The sequence below is a fragment of the Hemicordylus capensis genome, chromosome 7, assembly GCF_027244095.1.
Source record: "Hemicordylus capensis ecotype Gifberg chromosome 7, rHemCap1.1.pri, whole genome shotgun sequence".
NCBI classification, from domain to species: domain Eukaryota; kingdom Metazoa; phylum Chordata; class Lepidosauria; order Squamata; family Cordylidae; genus Hemicordylus; species Hemicordylus capensis.
Window position 1 is genome coordinate 6,793,373 of NC_069663.1, and position 18,502 is coordinate 6,811,874.

At 48.1% G+C, this 18,502-nt stretch overlaps 1 protein-coding gene across 4 annotated transcripts; it reads left to right on the top strand.

The window, feature by feature from the left end:
• Window positions 1-363: 363 nt before the first annotated feature.
• LOC128332676 (uncharacterized) lies at window positions 364-17,404 on the top strand. Of its 4 annotated transcripts, XM_053267263.1 has the most exons (14): window positions 384-488; window positions 733-770; window positions 1,050-1,237; window positions 9,479-9,657; window positions 9,849-9,886; window positions 10,170-10,286; window positions 10,424-10,503; window positions 10,843-10,933; window positions 11,071-11,154; window positions 11,814-11,918; window positions 12,281-12,353; window positions 12,732-13,053; window positions 13,398-15,630; window positions 16,172-17,404. In XM_053267263.1, the coding sequence occupies exons 2-12, from the start codon at window positions 756-758 to the stop codon at window positions 12,818-12,820; spliced, it is 1,059 nt and encodes a 352-aa protein (XP_053123238.1). In that variant the 5' UTR covers window positions 384-488; window positions 733-755; the 3' UTR covers window positions 12,821-13,053; window positions 13,398-15,630; window positions 16,172-17,404. The 4 variants fall into 4 exon arrangements, with proteins under 4 accessions (XP_053123240.1, XP_053123238.1, XP_053123237.1 ...); XM_053267262.1 differs by having other exon boundaries at window positions 12,732-15,630; XM_053267265.1 differs by lacking the exons at window positions 733-770; window positions 1,050-1,237 and having other exon boundaries at window positions 364-488; window positions 12,732-15,630.
• The last annotated feature ends 1,098 nt before the right edge of the window (window positions 17,405-18,502 follow it).

An 18,502-nucleotide genomic window follows, 5' to 3' on the forward strand; every position in this document is an offset into this window, starting at 1 on the left:
CAGCTCTAACATAATCTGGCTGAGCTGGGCTGACCAGAACTGCACCCCATATGTCAAAGGTCTCTGCCCCAAAGCATTGGGGCAGCTGTCTCGACCCAATTCCTCAGCCAGAAGGAGGACGGTGCACCACCTGGAAGCCTATTGGGCTACCTGTATTGCTGCCCTCCTTCTGTTCTGCACTCCTTCACTGTCCCATTGGCCCCCTCTCCTGCCAATGTCTGCTTAAGGGTCGCTTTCTCACTTTCTCCCTGCTCTCTTCTAGGCTGCGAAGAGTCTGCCGTTGCTGCAGGCGGCTGTTTAAGACCTCCCCCACCAGTGACTCCGCCAAGGGTAAGCCCCCCAGAGGGAGGTTCTTTAAACGGAAACACCGCGTTGAGCCTACTCCAGCACCACCTCCAACTCCCACAGGGGGCTCCCCGGCAGTATCCAGAGTCACCATCGATGAGGAGGTGCCCCAGGTTGGGACTGGGGCTGACTCTTTGGGGAAGGTGAGAGAGCTAGTGCTTGGGAACCTGGCAGACTTGTGGGTCCGAATGAAAAGGCCTTTGGTGAGCAGTCGCTTCCCTTTGGGAGATGCTAATCTCTCATTATTCATATAGGCTGGCTGACTTGGGCTGTAACCTAGAACTGGTAGCCCGCCTTAATTCCAAGAAAAGGAATCCCCGTTTTTAAATTCCAAATGGGAATCAAACTCCTTAAACCCACCCACCCCCGACTCTTCTTCCCTTCCAGATCTGACAACTGGAGTGGAGAAAATGGAAAGAGCTGAGGTAGGGATCCATTCAGAAAAGGGCCTTCCTCCCTAGAGCCCAGGACATTTCTCTGAGAGGCATTTGCCCCATACGGGATCTGGAAGCACCCACTCTCTGCTCTGATCCCTTTCCCACTTCTGCATTCTCCCTGAGAGGCAGAAGTCGAATATTCCATGGAGGGGGTGGGGTCCCCAGAAAGGACCTGAGAGCAGCCCACCAAGTAAGGGTGCCCGCTAAATTTCCAGGAAGGCACGGAGAGTCCTTCATCTCTAACAGCTCAATGCTTCTAATATTCAGGTCATCCTCTGCTGGGCTGAATTCTTGACATCCGTTATTGACGGTATTAAGGATGCCAAGTCCTGTGAAAGTGAGATGCTGTCGTATGAAAAAGACAAGGCTGTGGACGCCGTACTGGAGAGTGAGATGTGGCAGAGAATGGAAGAGGATGACCAAGCGCAGGCTCAGTCAAAACCTGACTGCCAAAAGTGTGTGTTTGAGGCTGGTGCTATTCCAGTGAAGTCCATGGGTACTGACCAACTCTCTTCTGCTCTTTGGTCTCTGCCAGGAAATTATGGAGGACTGTCTGTGGCAGGACTCCCAAGTGGGCACGTCTCAAACTCTCAACCCCTCTCACAGGGGTAAAAATGGTTCTTGCAGGCAAAGACCTTGCAGCAAAACTGTGAGATCTGGAAGCCATGCTTGCCTTCTGCTTGGGGAACCCCAAGGCAAAAAGTGACCCATTAGACCCTCCTCCATTTGTTCAATATGTAGAAGTCCCTCCTTACCTAAATCAATTAACATCAGAATATTACGTCTCTTCTCTTCTCTTCTCTTCTCTTCTCTTCTCTTCTCTTCTCTTCAGATGGCCTTGTCTTCAAGGACTTCCATGAAAAGGAGGAGTTTGTCTGATCGCCCATTTGCTTCCTTTTCTTTTTAATGCTCCTAAAGCTAGGAGAATAGCTGCCTGGAAGTATTATATGTTTTTAAGAATACATATCATACCATATCATATCATATTACATGATTGATCTTAACAATGACTTTGAAATGGTTCTGTATTGTATTTTGTATTTCCTTCACCCCTCCCCCCTTTTTTATCTGTTATGATTTAATTTTTTCTTTGTTTTATCTTAATAAGTACAGTTTATTGTTCTTATTCTTATTTGCATTCTTATTCTTACTATTAGTAAAACTGCTATATATCTTGAATTTCTGCCCAGACATTTATGAAGCGACATAACAGCTGGGGGAAGCACCGTGCCTTGCAGAGGTGCACCAGGCAGAAATTCATCTGGGGCATCTCTAGGAAGTTGATTGGGGAAGCTGCAATTCTGGAATGTCTGCCTAGACACATCCCTCCCCAGCCCAATGTCCAGCTGAGAGATCAAGGCAAAGTGTGGCTGCATGGAGCCTCTTTTGGAAAGCCACCATACGCTCCCAGACTGTATAAAGTCTTGACAGCTTCTATGGTGCGGAATTTAACATGGCCACCTTGGCTTGGAATTTCCGTGCTTTTTAGAGTAGAACTGGAAATGGAAAGCATCTCAACTCTCATCTGAAAGAAGAGGTTTTTGGATGACTGGAGAACATTGAAGCCCTATTGAGTTGCTGTATCTAAACCTTTTCTGATCAGATCAGCTTAAAGTTAAAAGACGAGGCCACCTGAAAAGATGACACTACTTCCAAATGACAGTCAGGACAGCGCTGAGGACTAATGTAGAGAACGAAGAAGGACCTAGTTTGGGGCCTTCTTATGTGGACCAGCTCAGTCTTTCTCCTATTCCAGCTGGACGACCACAAACATGATTAATCTCCCCAAAGGGAAGAACTTTCACAGTTCTTCCTTTTTAATGAAACTCTTACCTTCAGCATCATTGATCTCAACTAGAAATTAAAATGTCTTACTCCCTGAAGCGTATCACACCATCCATAGATGGCAGAAGTAAGATTAAAGTAGCAATCCTAAACATAGCTGCTTGGAAGTAAATCCCTTTGAAATCAATAGGGCTTACGTTGAGTAAGCATACTTCAGTTCAGGGCTGTAAGATCCGAAACATTCCAATTCACAGACTAGCCCAGTGGAGCAGAACTTCTCAATGATTCTATTGACAGGCTTTTGATCTTGCTTGATTTTGGGCTGTGTTGCGTGGAATCCGATCGAATCATTTGGAAGTCTTGTATATTATTGCATAAGTCTATATACACTGACGTAATGAGGAGGTTTGGAGAGAAGAGGTTGGAGAGGCGCTCTGTACTGACAGCAGTGCTGGATGATAGTCTTGACATAGCATCTTTTATTGTACACACCATTTTCTTTGTGGGATTAATCTGCACATAACTGGGTGAGTCATGATAGCTGCTGTTTCACCAGTGGGCAGGCAGGATCACAGTGTGACTTGCTCAAGACCACCTGTGAGTTTGTGGCTGAGCACAGATGTCAGCCGGGGTCCAGATCAAGACTGCTGCCCCACCCCACCCCCATTACATTTATACCCCACTCTTCCTCCCTGAGGGTAGAGTTCTCCATGTTATCCTTGCAACAGCCTTCTGAGGTAGGCTAGGCGGAGAATAGTGACTGGCCCACGGCCACCCAGTGTGTTTCATGGCTGAAAGAGAATCTGAACCCAGGAGAGGTGGCTCAGTCATGCATTATGAGAGGCTGTCTCCACAGGAGCACCAATGGCCATAGGGATGGATTTGGGGCTTGATCCTGCTCTCAGTTTACAATCCTGCTGGAGGCTCAGCATTTGATTAGACAAGAGGACATCTGGAATTTGGTGATGCGAGCACCAATCCCTCTTTCTTTCATGGCGAGACATTGAACAGCTGGCACCAGACCTTTATGACCAATTCAGGTTTTCTGTTAGGCGACTCCAGAACAGCATTCCTTCCGTGACTGGCACTAGCTTCTCCCTTGTGCTTCTTTTTAGATTGCGAGCTCTTTGGGGGACAGGGGGCCACTTTCTTCTCCTTTTTGTATGTAAACCACTTTGAGAACAGTTGCGTTGAAACATGAGATATAAATAAGATAAGTAGTTGTTTGCTTCGGTATTCCATTTCTCAACATCCTTCCTTCACAGAGGGGGAAAGTGCCAGTTGGACTTCCAAGGAGACCCTGACCTGGATGAAGCTGGCTCACTTTTGAACAATATCGTGGCTTGAGTTGCCCTCCGAACAACTTGAGTTGCCCCCCGTAACGTCACGGGCTTGCGACGATCTCTAAACTGCACAGGCGTGCAGTTCATTTGCTTCAAGCCACCATCCCTCCCCCCTCGCTGCCACCCCTCAGCCACCATTAGAGTCTTTGGTTTGGTTTTTTAATGGAACTTTGGTGGGGTGGGCCCCCCAAAGGAAGTTTTGGGGAGACTCGCATGGGGGTGGGGGCTCGTGGCTGGGCGGTCCGGATGCCCAAATTACCTTGGTGTGTCCCTAGAAGGATCTGCTCTGCTGCTAACACCAGACATGGATCTCCTGACCAATGACCCATTTAACCACTGCCACCAAGTAGACTTGTGTGTTCTAGACTGAATCTACTGCAATGGCCTTCCAACCTTCCGTTGCAAAAGCAAACTTCTTTCAAGGTAGTAAAGCCTATAGGTGTGGGGTGGAGTCCACAGAAGCTAGAATTTTCCTTTCGCTATTACAAGAAATCTGACTTTGTGATTAGTTCACTTCAAGGTTGTTTCACACGTTCAGTACAAAACAACAACAACAACAGCAACCAAAAGAGCAAAAGGAACAGACAAAATGTGATCAAAAACGCATCCAAGATAGATACGTAGATCTCTGTCTTAACATGTGGTTATGAAATGTCTTGGTTTGATGTCCGGTCACAACATAGCTATGCATCTTATTGATCTTATTAGCAAAGCGCCAAAAGGAAGCTACCCACACCAGTTACGGAGTAGAGTGCAGAGTTGAGTTGTTGCCATTATGTGAAGAACACACATGGAGATTGTTGTACAATCTAAACAAAAAAGATGTATTGGTGAAGTACATTTAGAGAGGAAAAACCTAGTCCTATCTATCAGCTACATAATGAATAGGAAGGGAGAGAGAGATGTTTCCATCTACTCTCTCAGAGGAAAGGAAGAGGACTGACTCTTGACTGGGAATAGCTGAGGAGTCGAGGCAGGGGCCATAGAGGAGAGGCAAGCAGGGACAGGTATGGAGACCCTCACTAACTACCTCTACGCCCAATACCCCAAGTGGTCATTAGGAGAGCTGGAGCAAAAGGTCGATGCACTGGAACTCCATCTCCAACTCTAAGAGTAGTAGCTTCTTTACAGTAAGTGCAATTTCTGACCTAATTCCAAAGGAGCATGGAAGTCTCTTGTGCAGAGTTCTCTCTCTCTCTCTCTCTCTCTCTCTCTCTCTCTCTCTCTCTCTCTCCCTCTCCATCATAGTTTCATGGTCAGCATCAAAATTTCCATATGCTCTAGAAAGCTGGGCTTTGGAACATGTTCATGACCATCTAACTAGCCTGGGACAAGTTTACCCTGTAGCAGAGGCCTGTACAGAGCAAGCCAGGCTGCACATGGGATATCTCAAGCTGTTTGATGTGGCTTGTCATGCACAGAAATCACGCTTGATGTGGAAGAGGGGAGTGGACTTCAATTTTCTAATCAAAGAGCTGCATCTGAGCTGGCACAATACAAGTGCCAGATGCTATTCTCTTAGAATGAGCCAGCCCTATTGGTATCCCGGGTATATTTTGGTGTACTTAAGCTTTGCCCATATATGGCAAAGCTTTTCTGCAAGCAAATCAGAGTGTGAAAAGTCAGACCAGATATTGGTGGTCACCAGGGAGCTGTTGCTGAAAACGGCCTCCAAGGATCTGATCTCCATCTTATTGCTAACACTTAGAAGCATTGTGTACATGTGACAATTGAACTGGGATTCTCCATGTCTCCTTCGAATGGGCTTGTGGAGATTTACAATGTGGTTGCTGCATTGTAATTTCACCGAGTACACATGCGCAAACCCAGTGAAGGTCATTCACTTCAAGGAGGCTGTTGTTGGGCTTTGTAATTATTTAGCAAAGCACCAAGGAAGCTACCAGGCACTGGAGAAGATCCTTTATCTTCTGCTTCTGGTGGAGAAGGAATGCCCCTTCTGGTTGTGGTACAGATTCGTCGGGTTCACGGTCTGGCTCTTGCATCGTGAGACATCTTGCCTCTTTCACCTGGATCTCTGGCACAAGTTCTGGCACATCATCCCTAGTTGGCCCTTGTCTCTCATCAAAAGACACCACATTGCAGATCCTGACCTCTCCATTTGTAGGATCAAGGGTTCTCTATCCCTTTTGGCCATGCGGATATCTAACCAAGACTCCCAGTTCACAGTTGCGATTGAGTTTGGTTCTCCTGGCCTTTGGGACGTATGCATAAGCTTTCTATCCAAACATTTTGACATGCTTTAGAGAGGGTTTGTGCCCAAGCCATCGTTCAGATGGTGTCTTGTCTATTGCTTTGGCTGGCAATCTGAGTGGCAAGGACTTAGGAACAAATGGGAAACTGCCATCTCCTGAGTCAGACCATAGGTCCATCTAGCTCAGTATTGTCTGCACAGACTGGCAGCGGCCTCTCCAACGTTGGGAGAAGGTTGGGGTCCACCCTGGTTGCATATGAATGGGAGGCTAGCACTGTAAGAGATTCCCCTTAGGGGATGGAACCGCTCTGGGAAGAGCAGAAGGTTCCAAGTCCCCTCCCTGGCTTCTCCAAGATAGGACTGAGAGAGATTCCTGCCTGCAACCTTGGAGAAGTTGCTGCCAGTCTGTGTAGACAATACTGAGCTATATGGACCAATGGTCTGACTCAGGAGATGGCAGCTTCCTGTGTTTCTATGACATCAGAATGTATTAGCTCCAAAGGACACTGTGACTCTGTCTGTGCAGAAAAGCTGGCTCTCACCCCTTGATTCAGTAAGCAACACTGACCCCTTGTGGCAGCTTCTCTGCATGACTCCACTGTAAAGTCCTTCCTAATGCCATTTCCCCCAAGCTCATTTATCACATGGATTTGCCTATGTGCTAGTCTTTTCGGCCATATGGTCGAACAGTTCTTGTCTTTGCATGAGGCTGCAAGCCTGGCCTGTTCAGTTACACAGTCCAGTTGAAAAAGCACATCTTTATGCATATAGGCTATATATATTATGCATCAGGAAATCATCCTTCTTAGCTGATGTAGCAAACGTTGTCCTGCAAAGTCACTTTGCAACTTTGATTGACTCCATCTCCCACAGAGGTCAAGTTACTCTCCATATCAGGGACTAAGAGGGCATCTTGGATCAAAATCTTTTCCATTTCCCCATCCAATTGCTTACTAGACAGTTCAGCAGTTCCTCTCCTGGATGAAGAACTATTTTTCCCATCAGCAAACCAAACAGCAACTTTGTCATTTTTGTCTAAATCTATCAACAGTTGAGGGGAATTCAGGATGTTTGGGGTAGCGCCTGACTCAATAACAAAACGATTCCTCTCATTCCTGGTTGCTACAATGAAAGACTTCTCTCTCTCTCTCTCTCTCTCTCTCTCTCTCTCTCTCTCTCTCTCTCTCTCTCTCTCTCTCTCTCTCTGTTTCCCATTCTTTCAATCCAACCTGCTGTTTGCTTCTCTGTCTGTGAGAAACGGGTATCCTCCTTTCTATTGTGTAGACAGACTGTCAGTCATCTCTGGAGCTATGCTGACCAGAAACAGACTTCCCCAAGTCTTCAAACGTCATCAGGCAATGGCTGTGCTGTTAACCATAATATCAGTTGTCAGCTCTACAGCCCTATGAAAGCAATGTAGCTGCAGCTTATAGCAGCGAGCAATGTTGGTATCCAAGCAGTTGTGGAAAGCTAAACAACACTTGAGATTGACCCTCATGGTTGCCCACTCGCCCTTTTTAGGACAGGGAACTCCCTCTACTTGTCAACCTGATGAGCTGGTGAGGACTCAGCCGTTAAGAGTTCAGAAAACTTTTGCTCTCCACCTGAAAGAGACATCCCACTTCTCAGAGAAGTTGAAGGTCACCCCTTCAAACCTGCACATACACTTCACTCAAGCCATTTCCAGACTTCTCTTCCTTGGGTATGCACCCAAATGGACCAACTCCAGCATCCATGAACTCATTCTTCTACCTGAATCTTGGACCCTCCAGGTATGACTGATGCATTGCCTCCAAGCAGGTTTTGAAGTATGACTCCAGAGGCAGCATGGAGAAGACAAGCGGCTGCCTCTCTGTGGTTGACTGCTGCACTATTACGTCAGTAGCCTCCTCCCTCCTTCACTTCCACTGGGTCTCCTCCTCTCCAAGCATGGGAAGGAGAGCCCTGCTGTTCCCCAAACAAGAGGGTCCAGAGGGAAGCCAGGCAGCTGTTCAGAGCTTCCTTCCACTTGGGGCATCAGCTCTTGGCTTTGAGACTCAGAGGGAGGGAGGGAGAATCCTGCTGCTGCCTCTTCCGCCACCCTCCGCTGAATAATGCCAAAGTCAGCGATGAAGAGGCAGAGTGGAGAAGGCTAAGCAGCCACCGACCTGCTCCACGCTGCCTCCTGGCAGGCAAGTGACAGCATCGCCACACTCTGGAAAGAGCAGAGAGCAGTGGCCAGAGGGCAGAGCCAGCAAAGTGATGTGTGTCCCCTCAGGTGAGAATCAGTGTCAGGATTGCGCTGAAGGAATGAGTCCCCGTGTCGTGCTGAAACAAGAGCACATCCCAGCAACCAAGGTGGCTCTCGGGATGAATGGCAGTGGGCGGAGGTGGAGGGGTCTGCTCTGAGGGGCCTGTGGTGGTTTTGCTTTCAACATGGTGGGGAAGAGAGTCCTCTGATTTCTCAGATCAACAGACATATGAACAGGAAGGGTGAGGTTTGGAAGAACTTCTACTACTACTACTACTACTACTACTACTACTACTACTATTGATATACCGCTTTTCGACACAAGTTTCCAAAGCAGTTTAAGTGGAGTAAGAATCAAGGCATAAAGATGGCTCCCTGCCCCCAAAGGCTCACAATCTACCGAGAAACCTAAGATTGACACCAGCAACCGCCACTGGAGGGTTACTGGGCAGGGGGTGGGTAGGGCCAACTGCTCCCCCGTGCGGCCTCTGTTCAATAAAGAGAATCAGCCCTTTGAAAAGGTGCCTCTTTGCCCGCTTGGCAGGGGATGCCTCCAAGTCCTGAAGCAACCACTAGAGGCAAGAGGACCAATGGCCATTGCTGAGGCTCATGACACATCCTCTTTTATGACACCTCCGGGGCTCAGCTGCTCTTTGTGGGTGAGTTAGGCGAGGAGGGAGGAGGCGAGGTGGAGAGGAGTTGGAGAGATAGCGAGGAAAGAGTGTATTAGAGAGTCCGTTTCTGTTTCTGTTTCTGTTGATCCATCTATTTATTCATCTATTTGTTTATTTATCCATTTATTGATTTCTCTATTTATCCATTTATTTATCCATTCAGTGTTACAGTTAGTGTTAGTGTTTGTTATTTTGTTGCTTGTTGTTTGTTGTTTGTTTGGGGTGGTTTGGGGAGGGATCTAGGGGGGGAGGGAGGGACAGTCAGCTTTTAGTAAGAGGAGGGATAGTTATTCAGGGGGGAATAGTTAGAGAGGGAGGGAAATGGGGGAGAAGATGAGGAAAGGCTTCTTTGCACGGTTAGTAGGATTGCATAACAGCTTTGCCTTGCTCCCTCTGTTCCCGGACAGGTCTGACTAGAGACCCATTCTCACCTTCTCTCTGCTCTCTTCTAGGTTGCGAAGAGTCTGCAGATGCTGCAGAAAGTTCTTTAAGACCTCCCCCAGCAGTGACTCCGAAAAGGGCAAGCCCCCCAGAGGGAGGTTCTGGCCACGAAGCAAGCGGGTTGAGCCGACTCCAGCGCCACCTCCAACTCCCTCAGGCGGCACCCCGGCAGTCTCGGGAGTCACCATCGGTGAGGAGGTGCCCCAGGCTCCTGGCGAATGGTTGGGTCTGGGGCTGACTCTTTGGGGAGTGTGGGACAGCTGGTGCTTGGGAGCCCGGGAGCCAGCCTGAATGCCAACAAAGGGAATTCACCTTGCTTAATTCCTCATGGGAATTCAAGTCCTGAATCCCCCCTCCCTTCCCATTCTTCTTCCCTTCCAGGTTTGACAACTATCCAGGAGGAAGTGGACAGAGCTGAGGTAGGGAACCATTGAGGAGAGCGCCTTCCTCCACAGAGCTCAGGACATTCCTGTGAGAGGCATTTCTTCCATCCGGGATCTGGGAGCACCCACTCTCTGCTCGGGTCCTTTTCCCAGTTCTGCACTCTCCCTGAGAAGCAACAGCTGCAGAATATTCCATGGAGCGGGTGGTGTCCCCAGAAAGGACTTGAGAGCAGCCCACCAAGTAAGGGTGCCCGCTCCATTTCCAGGAAGGCACGGAGAGTCCTTCCATCACTAACAGTTCAGTGCTTCTAATTTTCAGGTCATCTTCAGCTGGACCCAGTTCCTGTCCACAGTAATAGAAGACGTCAAAGACATCAGGTTGCAGGGTGGTCAGCTTCTGACCTATGATAAGGATGAGGCTGTGGAAGCCGTACTGGTGAGTGAGATGTGGCATAGAATGGAAGGGAATGCCCAAGCGAGGGCTCAGTCCAAAGTGTGTGTTTGGGGATGGAGCTATAGCAAGGAAGTCCGTGGGTAGTGACCACCTCTCTTCTGCTCTTTGATCTCTGCCAGGAAATTATGGAGGATGTCAAAAAGCATCCGGAACCTGGGTTCCTGCTGCGGTTAAGCCTGGACGCCGTCACGGAACTCACGTATGCTTATAGCCCACGGGGTTTAAATAGGAGAGGGTTGTGTCAGGAAAGGGCAGTGGCAAACCAGGCCAGATCTGTAACTGGATCTCCAAAAGATGGCCATTAAAGTGAAGGTTTTTCTTTTAGAAAGAAATCTTCTTAAGTACTACGGCCTTTTGCGAACCAGGGCCTCCCCAGACGGGGACTGGTCATTTTTAGAAAAAAGAAGGGAAACCATCACAGACCTGTCATCGTTTTTGACGCTTGCTGGGTTGCCATGTTCCTCTTCTCTAGAGGAGCTTCCATTGGCTGGATCACCAGCCCTCCTCACACTACGAAATCTCATCTTTCTCCCTCCAGCAAAATGAAGCCGCCTATGCCCTTCAATCTCAAGGCAGCAGTCCTCAACGTGGCGGTGTCCGGGCTGAACCAAGTGGACCCAGGGACCCAGGTAAATTCTTCTTGGGCTTTTTTCTCTTGCGAAGAAAACGTGATAGCACTGTCAGTACCAGTGATTTTTCAATGTTGTATTCTCAAGACTGGTTGTGTCTCCTACTCATGACTGATCTTCTCTTTCCCCCCTCGAAGGAGAACATGGCATCCTTTAAGAAGATGCTCAGGGGGCTGCTGGAGGAGGCCCCCTCTGTCTACAGCACCATTGGCATCTTGAAGGTAAGCGCAATGAAAGCCCTATTGGGACGTTAGGTAGTAGATGCGTGCAGGTGTCTGAACGCTGGTACGTGCGTGAATGTAGTTGCATTTCTTTTCAAAGTGAACCTGGGCACGGGCCCCTCACAGGCCTGGTACAGAGAGGGAGTGTCAAGCAGTGCCTCTATTCAACAGCATGTATAAATTGCAGTCCCTGTGTCCAGATCTGCCCCTGTGCACTCTCCACTCGTGGTCCGAGTGTGCAACATAAGGTGTGAATGAGGCTTCTGTCTTCATCCTCTCCCACATCCGAACGTGGTCTGACAGAAAGAGGCAGCAGACCCCATCCACTTGGTGTATTCAAGATACATCTAGGTCACTTCCTTATTAGAAGACAACTGGCTGAGAAGACAGAGAAAACCATCACTCCCATAACCAACTTTCAGAAATATTGATCAACTTTAGAATTGACTTCTAGAATTCTGAATGACAATTCAGAAATATGTCAACTTTATTGGGGGGGGATGTTTATATGGAATTAGATCCTTCTTAGTCTCCTTTGGGACGCAACCAAGGGATGTTCCTGTAGTGGAACAAATTCCTTCCGGGCTTAGCTCTCAGTAGCATGGCAAGGGATGATTTAGGCCAGTGCGATGACTCTGAGCTGCTGTTTCAACCCACAGGAGCTCCACAGGTATATTGAATCAGAGGAGCCCCGGCTGCAGGCTCTGGGCCGAGAAGCCTACGTCTACGTCCTGCAGCATGTGGCCAGACTGCCCAATGTGGAAGTAAGTACCCTGCTGTGGACATGGCTTGGCTCTGCTTCAGCATCCTCTGGGACCCCTTGTCAGCTTCCAGGTTCAGAAGAAGACCTCCCATTGGTCCCTGGTCACGCGGGGGCTGCCTGGCAGCACACTTGCTGGAGAGGGGCTGTTTCCACTGCGGCTCACCGAGGAAGAGGAGGAACAGGACAGAGCTGTCACCCGCCCCCACCCCATGTCTCTTCTGGCTGCCCAGTGCCCGGAAGAGCCACACTCCATCTTTGGGAATCCTCAACTTTGTTCCCAACTGGATCATCTTCCATTCTTCACTGCTTTGGATATGGTGTCACACTGACATGAAAAAAACATGTCCGTCTTTATTTCTACAGCTGACCACACACAAGGCTCTCTTGCGCATTGAAGATGACTTGACTCATCATTTGATTCAAAGCACCATCAGAGGTAATGCCAATTTCCAGGGAAGTGGGGAGGGCAGAACTGTCTCCTTGGAATCCAAGAATGGGCCTGGGTGACAAAGGTCATCATTTGTCCAAGGAGCCCCAGTTTTGCTCTGACCTCTCTGTGGCAGGCCTCCCGAGTGGGCATGTTTCAAACTCCCAACCCCTCTCAAACGGGCAAACACGGTTCTTCTTGGGAAAGTCCTTGCAGCTAAAGTGCGAGGTCTGGAAGCCATGCTTGTCTTCCGCTTTGGCAATCCAAGTGCAAAAAGTGACCCATTAGAACCTCCTCATTTATTCAACATGGACCTGTCCCTCCTTCACTCTTCTCTTAGCCAATTGAAAGAAGAAAACCCCATCTTTTCTCTTCTCTTCCCTTCAGATGGTCTTGTCCTGGAGGACTTCAATGAGGAGGAGGAGTCTGCTAATTGTATGAGTATCAGAATGGAGCGGGTGGGAGTGGTTGAATAGCCATTTGAGCCGGAGACTCAATCTTTTGTCTTTTTCTTTGGTTTTCTAGGCTGAGAGAGAACAACTACTCCAACAATAATAGAACTTGGTTACCCAGTGGCAGTAGATTCAGGACAGACTGCTTTGCACAATGCATCTTTATGTTGCGGGATTCCCTTCGAGATGTCGGGAGTGCCACTGGCTTCGCTTAAGAATTACGCCAATTAATGGAAGATAGGTCTGTCGATAGACAGGTGAGCTCTGGGGAGCCCGGTGAAGGATTGCAGGTATCCCTCTGAGGGAATGGATGCTGAGGAAAAACAGAAGAAAGAACAGGGAAAGGCGGAGAGGACTTGCCCCAGCTTGTGGCCCATTTTATCCTCCGATGCCAATCTCTGGAAAAAAGATACTTTCCCCCTGCTTAGTTGCCTATGTGCCGTGAGCGTCTGGAGTTGCTTCTTGTGAATGGGTTGGTTGGTGGGTTGGGTATTTTCCGATCTCCCCTTTATGATACTAGTTGGAAAGAAAGTCACTTCTGCTGTATTAGATTGACTGGCCTGGATCATGTGACGTTCTTTCTTTCTTTCTTTCATGACAGGCTAGAACTACTGATGGATGGGCTAACAGTCCAAATTCCAAAACAGCCATCCCAGTTCCTAGAGGAAAGGTCTCTCTCTCTCTCTCTCTCTCTCTCTCTCTCTCTCTCATTTTATTGAATGTAAGTACAAATAGCTGGCTCTTTCTTTCAGGTTTGAGGTCATTCAGTAATAAGTCTTCCCCAACGCAAACTCTTTTGAGGGTTACAATTTTATGTTTTGTTTCCCCCCAGTGTTATAGTAGTGTTGCTTGTCAAAGTGAAAGTGGCTCTCATATGGAAACCCTGACACCTTCCGTGCACACGTAAGAACAGGATCACTGGTTCGTGTTCCCATATGGAAGTGTACACAAACATTGAATGCAGCTCTAAACCAGCCAGGATCCACCAAGCCAAGTGTCGTCATATACGTTGGCCCACCCGGCCTCAATGAACCTCCTGTCTTGGCTGCTGTCTTTGACTCAGCAGATCCCCATTTCTGTCATCCTGATTCCATCCCTTCGGTCTTGTGTTCCAGACAGCAATCGTGTGTAGGATCTGTAAAGCTTTTGCTCAAATTCCAAGCACAGTGGTCTCACCCTACAGACACCCTTCAGGTTACTCCTGAAATGGGAAACATGTTCTTTGGCTCTAATTTCATTTTCTGACATTAGAAACCGGATAGATCCAATTTGGAAGTATTTATTTTTTATAATTTATTCGATTTCTATACCGCCCTTCCAAAAATGGCTCAGGGAGGTTTAAACAGAGAAATAATAAATCAATAAGATGGATCCCTGTCCCCAAAGGGCTCGCAATCTAAGAAGAAACATAAGACAGACACCAGCAACTGTCACTGGAGATACTGTGCTGTGGGTGGATAGGGCCAGTTACTCACCCCCGCTAAATAAAGAGAATCACCAAGTTAAAGGTACCTCTTTGCCAAGTTAGCAGGAGAAGCTATATTACTTCTAATGTGAAAAAGGTACATGATACAGAAACCCAATATTGATGCAATGCAAATAATTCATGGGATGGCAAAATGGGTTTTTATTATGAACATTTTGCCTTTCCATTATCAAAATGATGTGGTCGCTAAGAGTTGACACCGACTTGACAGCACTCCATCCATCAATCACATGCGTGCCACAAAGAAGCAGTTCTTTTCTGCCCGCATTGCTTCTGCAAGCTCACGTTCAGCAGAGTTGTCTCGAGTTGTGAAAGGGTTAGTACATGACCCTCCTCCCTTGAATGAGTATTTGGATCCATCAGTTACCCACTTTGACATTTTAAACGAGATGTTTGCAGATAAAAACTCTCTTCATCCAATGGAACAGACTCTACAGGTAGTGCAGAGCCTACTGTGGAGGTGTCCGGCAGCTCCTCTTGCACAGTGAAATTGGATCATTTTCCATTTGTGAGCACGGAGGATGTGGACAAGCTGCTTGGGAGACTTCACTTGACAACCTGTTTTCTTGATCCTTGCCCAACATGGCTTATACCATCTAGCAAGGAGGTGATGGGATTAGGTCTTGGAAGCATCATTAATGCTTCTCTGAGGAAGGGCAGGATGCCTCCTTGCCTCAGGAAGGCCATGATTAGACCACTGTTGAAGAAACCTGCATTGGATCCCATTCTAGGCCTGTCTCCAACCTCCCATGGTAGGGCAAGGGGATTGAGAGGGTAGTGCCATCTCAGCTCCAGGAGTCTTGGAAGAAGGAGATGATCTGGGCCCATTTAAAAAGGGCTTCCGGGTGGGCTATGGGGTTGAGAAGGACTTGGTTGGCCTGTTGGGTGATCTCCAATTGGGAATTGACAGGGGGAGTGTGAGCCTGTGGATCCTTGTGGATGTCTCAGCCGATCCTTTTGATATCAGTAGATCATGGCACCTCCTGGAGCGCCTGAAGGGAGAGGGGTAGGGAGTGAGAGGCACCACTTTGCGGTGGCTCCACTCCTACTTCTCATATAGGTCCCAGATGCTGTTGATTGGAGATTGTTGCTCTTCCAAAGGAGAGCTATTGTATGGGGTTGCACAGGGCTCCATTCTATCTCCAATGCTTTTTAATATCTACATGGAACAGTGCGGGGAAATCGTCTGGGATTTGGAGCAGGGTGTTATCCATATACTGACACACAAACCTCTTTCTCCATCTCAACTTCATTAGGTAATGGCCTAACTTCCCGAAAGACTTACCTGGAGTCCGTGATGAGCCGGATGAGGGAGAACAAACTGAGGCTCAATCCAAGGAAGACAAAGGTACTCATGTTGGGAAGTTGGGACATAGGAAGCGGCTTAGATCTGCCTGTTTTGGACGGAGTTACACTCTCCCAGAAAGAGCCCGTATGTAGTCTGGGAGTACTTCTGGACCCAAGCCTCTTCCTGGTCTCTCAGCTTGAGGCAGTGGCCAGGAGGGCTTTCTATCAGCTTAGGCTGATACGCCAGCTACGTCCATTCCTGGAGATAGACCAGCTGGAAACAGTGGCGCATATGCTAGTGACATTCTGCACTAGTGCCATGCACTGTACTTTGGGCAGTTTTTGTCTGTAGTATGCCGAATGTATGTAGAATACAGCAGCCAGGCTGGTCTCTGGGGCTTGGGCCCAAGATATTAAAGGAAATGCTACCTTCTTCATGAACCCTGCTGCTGCCTATTCAGGTCATCTGGGGAGGTTTGGTTGCAGTTGCCACTGGTTCAGCTGGTGCTGACCCAAAACCCACCCTTTTCTAGGGTTCCCCAGGACTTTGGAATGTGCATCCTAACTAAATCAAGTGTTTCTCTATTTCTTTCTATTCTCAGCATTTTTCACCAACTACGAATGAAAAGATTCCTCAGCCAATGCGCACACTACACTGTGCTGCCAATAGAGTGTGGCCCGTGAAGCTCGTCACTCCCACCCTGATATCTCTACTGCCTAAAGTCCACAAAAAAGTCTCGGTCATCAGCTCTGATTCCAAAAAAGCTGACTTGGGTATCTACAAACCTTAAGTCTGCACAGTGACTTCCAGGCCAAGACAGGGATCATTACCATCCCAACATAGACTCGAGAGACCGCTCCACTCCCAACAAGGGAGACCCCAGAGAAGTCACACCAAGATCACCCTCCGATCCTGAAGGTGACATCGACAAAGCACATATGGAGGATGATACCATCAAGACTAGCTGGTCTTCTCAAGACCGGCCGCCTCCGGACTGAAAAGAGTCTCCTGCACGATACCAATGATCTAGAAGAGACCCTACGTGATACCAACGCTCTCCGGGCCAGAGGGAATCCCCTCACCATCTGTACTCTCCAAAACACTATCCCATAGGATTCGGCATATTGCTACTGAGAACCTCGACACTGAGACTACTCTCCATCTGATCATGCCTGATCGTTCCACTAACTTCTTCGACGACAGATCTGGCATTGGTGATAGAGGACGCTATCTTCACCCTTGCTCTTGGGCTCCACATCGAAACCAATATCCGGGGAGATTGGACCATCCAGACGCTCGGTCCCAATCACATTCTCCTCAGCACTGCCGGTCTTGGTCTCAGTCAAGAGATCAAAGAACTCAACCACCTAAGCAGCCGGACCTTGACCCTCTACCACCAAATTCCTGAACTGAAGAATCCGCCTCAGAGGAAGATGCTGAAACAGCTCTGGACATCGCATGGGGTTCCACACCTTCCGATCCAATTGGAGATCCCAGGCCTCTGTCTCCCTCGGAGTACCTGAAGCTCTTTCAGCACCTGGAGCCAAGAAAGGGAGGGCTAAACTGAATAGCATGCCCTACCATTTTTGAAAAATGCTGGAACCCAACTTGCCCTCATACATACAAAAAAGGATATTCCCAAAGAGGTGTTAATTCTCTTGGAAGGGTCAATCATGTGGAGCTTTGACTGCAAGAGGATAGATGGCAGAAGAATGTTGTTCAGAGCTGTGTAGTTATTGGGACAATTTTCAGCATTTTTAAAGTGCCAAAATGTCTTCAGAATCCGCTTACAGAATTCAGCTTCTTGAGTCTCAGCTTTCTGTCCCTCTTTGAAACAAAAAGCCAATGTCTAGGCACTGTGATTTTAGAAAGGTACGCAAATGGTTCTTAAGAGGATGTTGATACTGTTGAAGGACCCCTGGACCTTGAATGCTGAAGGACCCTGCTAACGGGGCAAAGAGGCACCTTTTTAACATGGTGATTCTCTTCATTTAGCAGGGGGAGAGTAACTGGCCCTATCCACCCCCAGCACAGCACCTCCAGTGACTCTTAGGTTTCTTTTTAGATTGTCAGCCCTTTGGGGACAGGGATCCATCTCATTTATATATGATTTCTCTATGTAAACCTCTTTGGAAACATTTGTTGAAAGTGGTATAGAAATATTTGTTGTTGTTGTTGCTGTTGTTGTTGTTGTTGATTTCCAGTGTCCAGAGGCCACAACTTCATGGCTGTGTACCCTTCCCTTTCCATTCCTATAGTCAACAGAAGCACAATAGTTTTGTTCAAAGTGAGAGAAATAATGGGAAGTGGTTTAATTTGCACCAGTTATCCCATCGCAGAACTCAACCTTGCCTGTCTCAGAATTTAGGCTGTCGGTGCACACACAGAATTGAGGCTGACAGCACACACAGTGCTGTCTGCATGCAGTTCTTCCAAGTAACAGCATCATAAGAAGTTGTGCTCCAGTTCATGGCAAGGCTTTTTTAAAAACTGCATTGTGTTAACCCTCCTCCCCTTTATGTTACATAGGTCCCTGTTTTCCAAATCCACACTCTGTTGGACCGAGTTCATACAACTCAGGGTACGTGTACCGTGTGAAGCCCTCCAGTACATCGAAGCCAACCATGGAAGATACCTGTGAAGGCATGAGACTGCAAGACCTCACTACCCAATGTACAGCCCAATGGGATCTGGCCCATAGATGAAAGGGAAGACGTCATTCAACTCTACTGACCTGTCTATAAGACACAACAACCTCGAACAGGGATGTCCAACTCAGGGTCCGTGGGCTGGATCTATCCTGTGGCGCTCCACTGTCCAGCAGCCGAGCAGGTCCAGCTGATTCCTGCCATGAGTGCCACCACATTCCCTGTCTTCCCTCTCGCCAGCACCGCTGCAGCGACCGCTGAGCAGGGGCCAGGAAGTCCATCAC

Excerpts from the sequence above, each read along its gene's own strand:
- LOC128332676 (XM_053267262.1), top strand. Across the intron at positions 10,504-10,842 it reads GACGCCGTCACGGAACTCAC|CAAAATGAAGCCGCCTATGC; the intron begins GTATGCTTATAG and ends TTCTCCCTCCAG. Across the intron at positions 11,919-12,280 it reads CCAGACTGCCCAATGTGGAA|CTGACCACACACAAGGCTCT; the intron begins GTAAGTACCCTG and ends TTATTTCTACAG.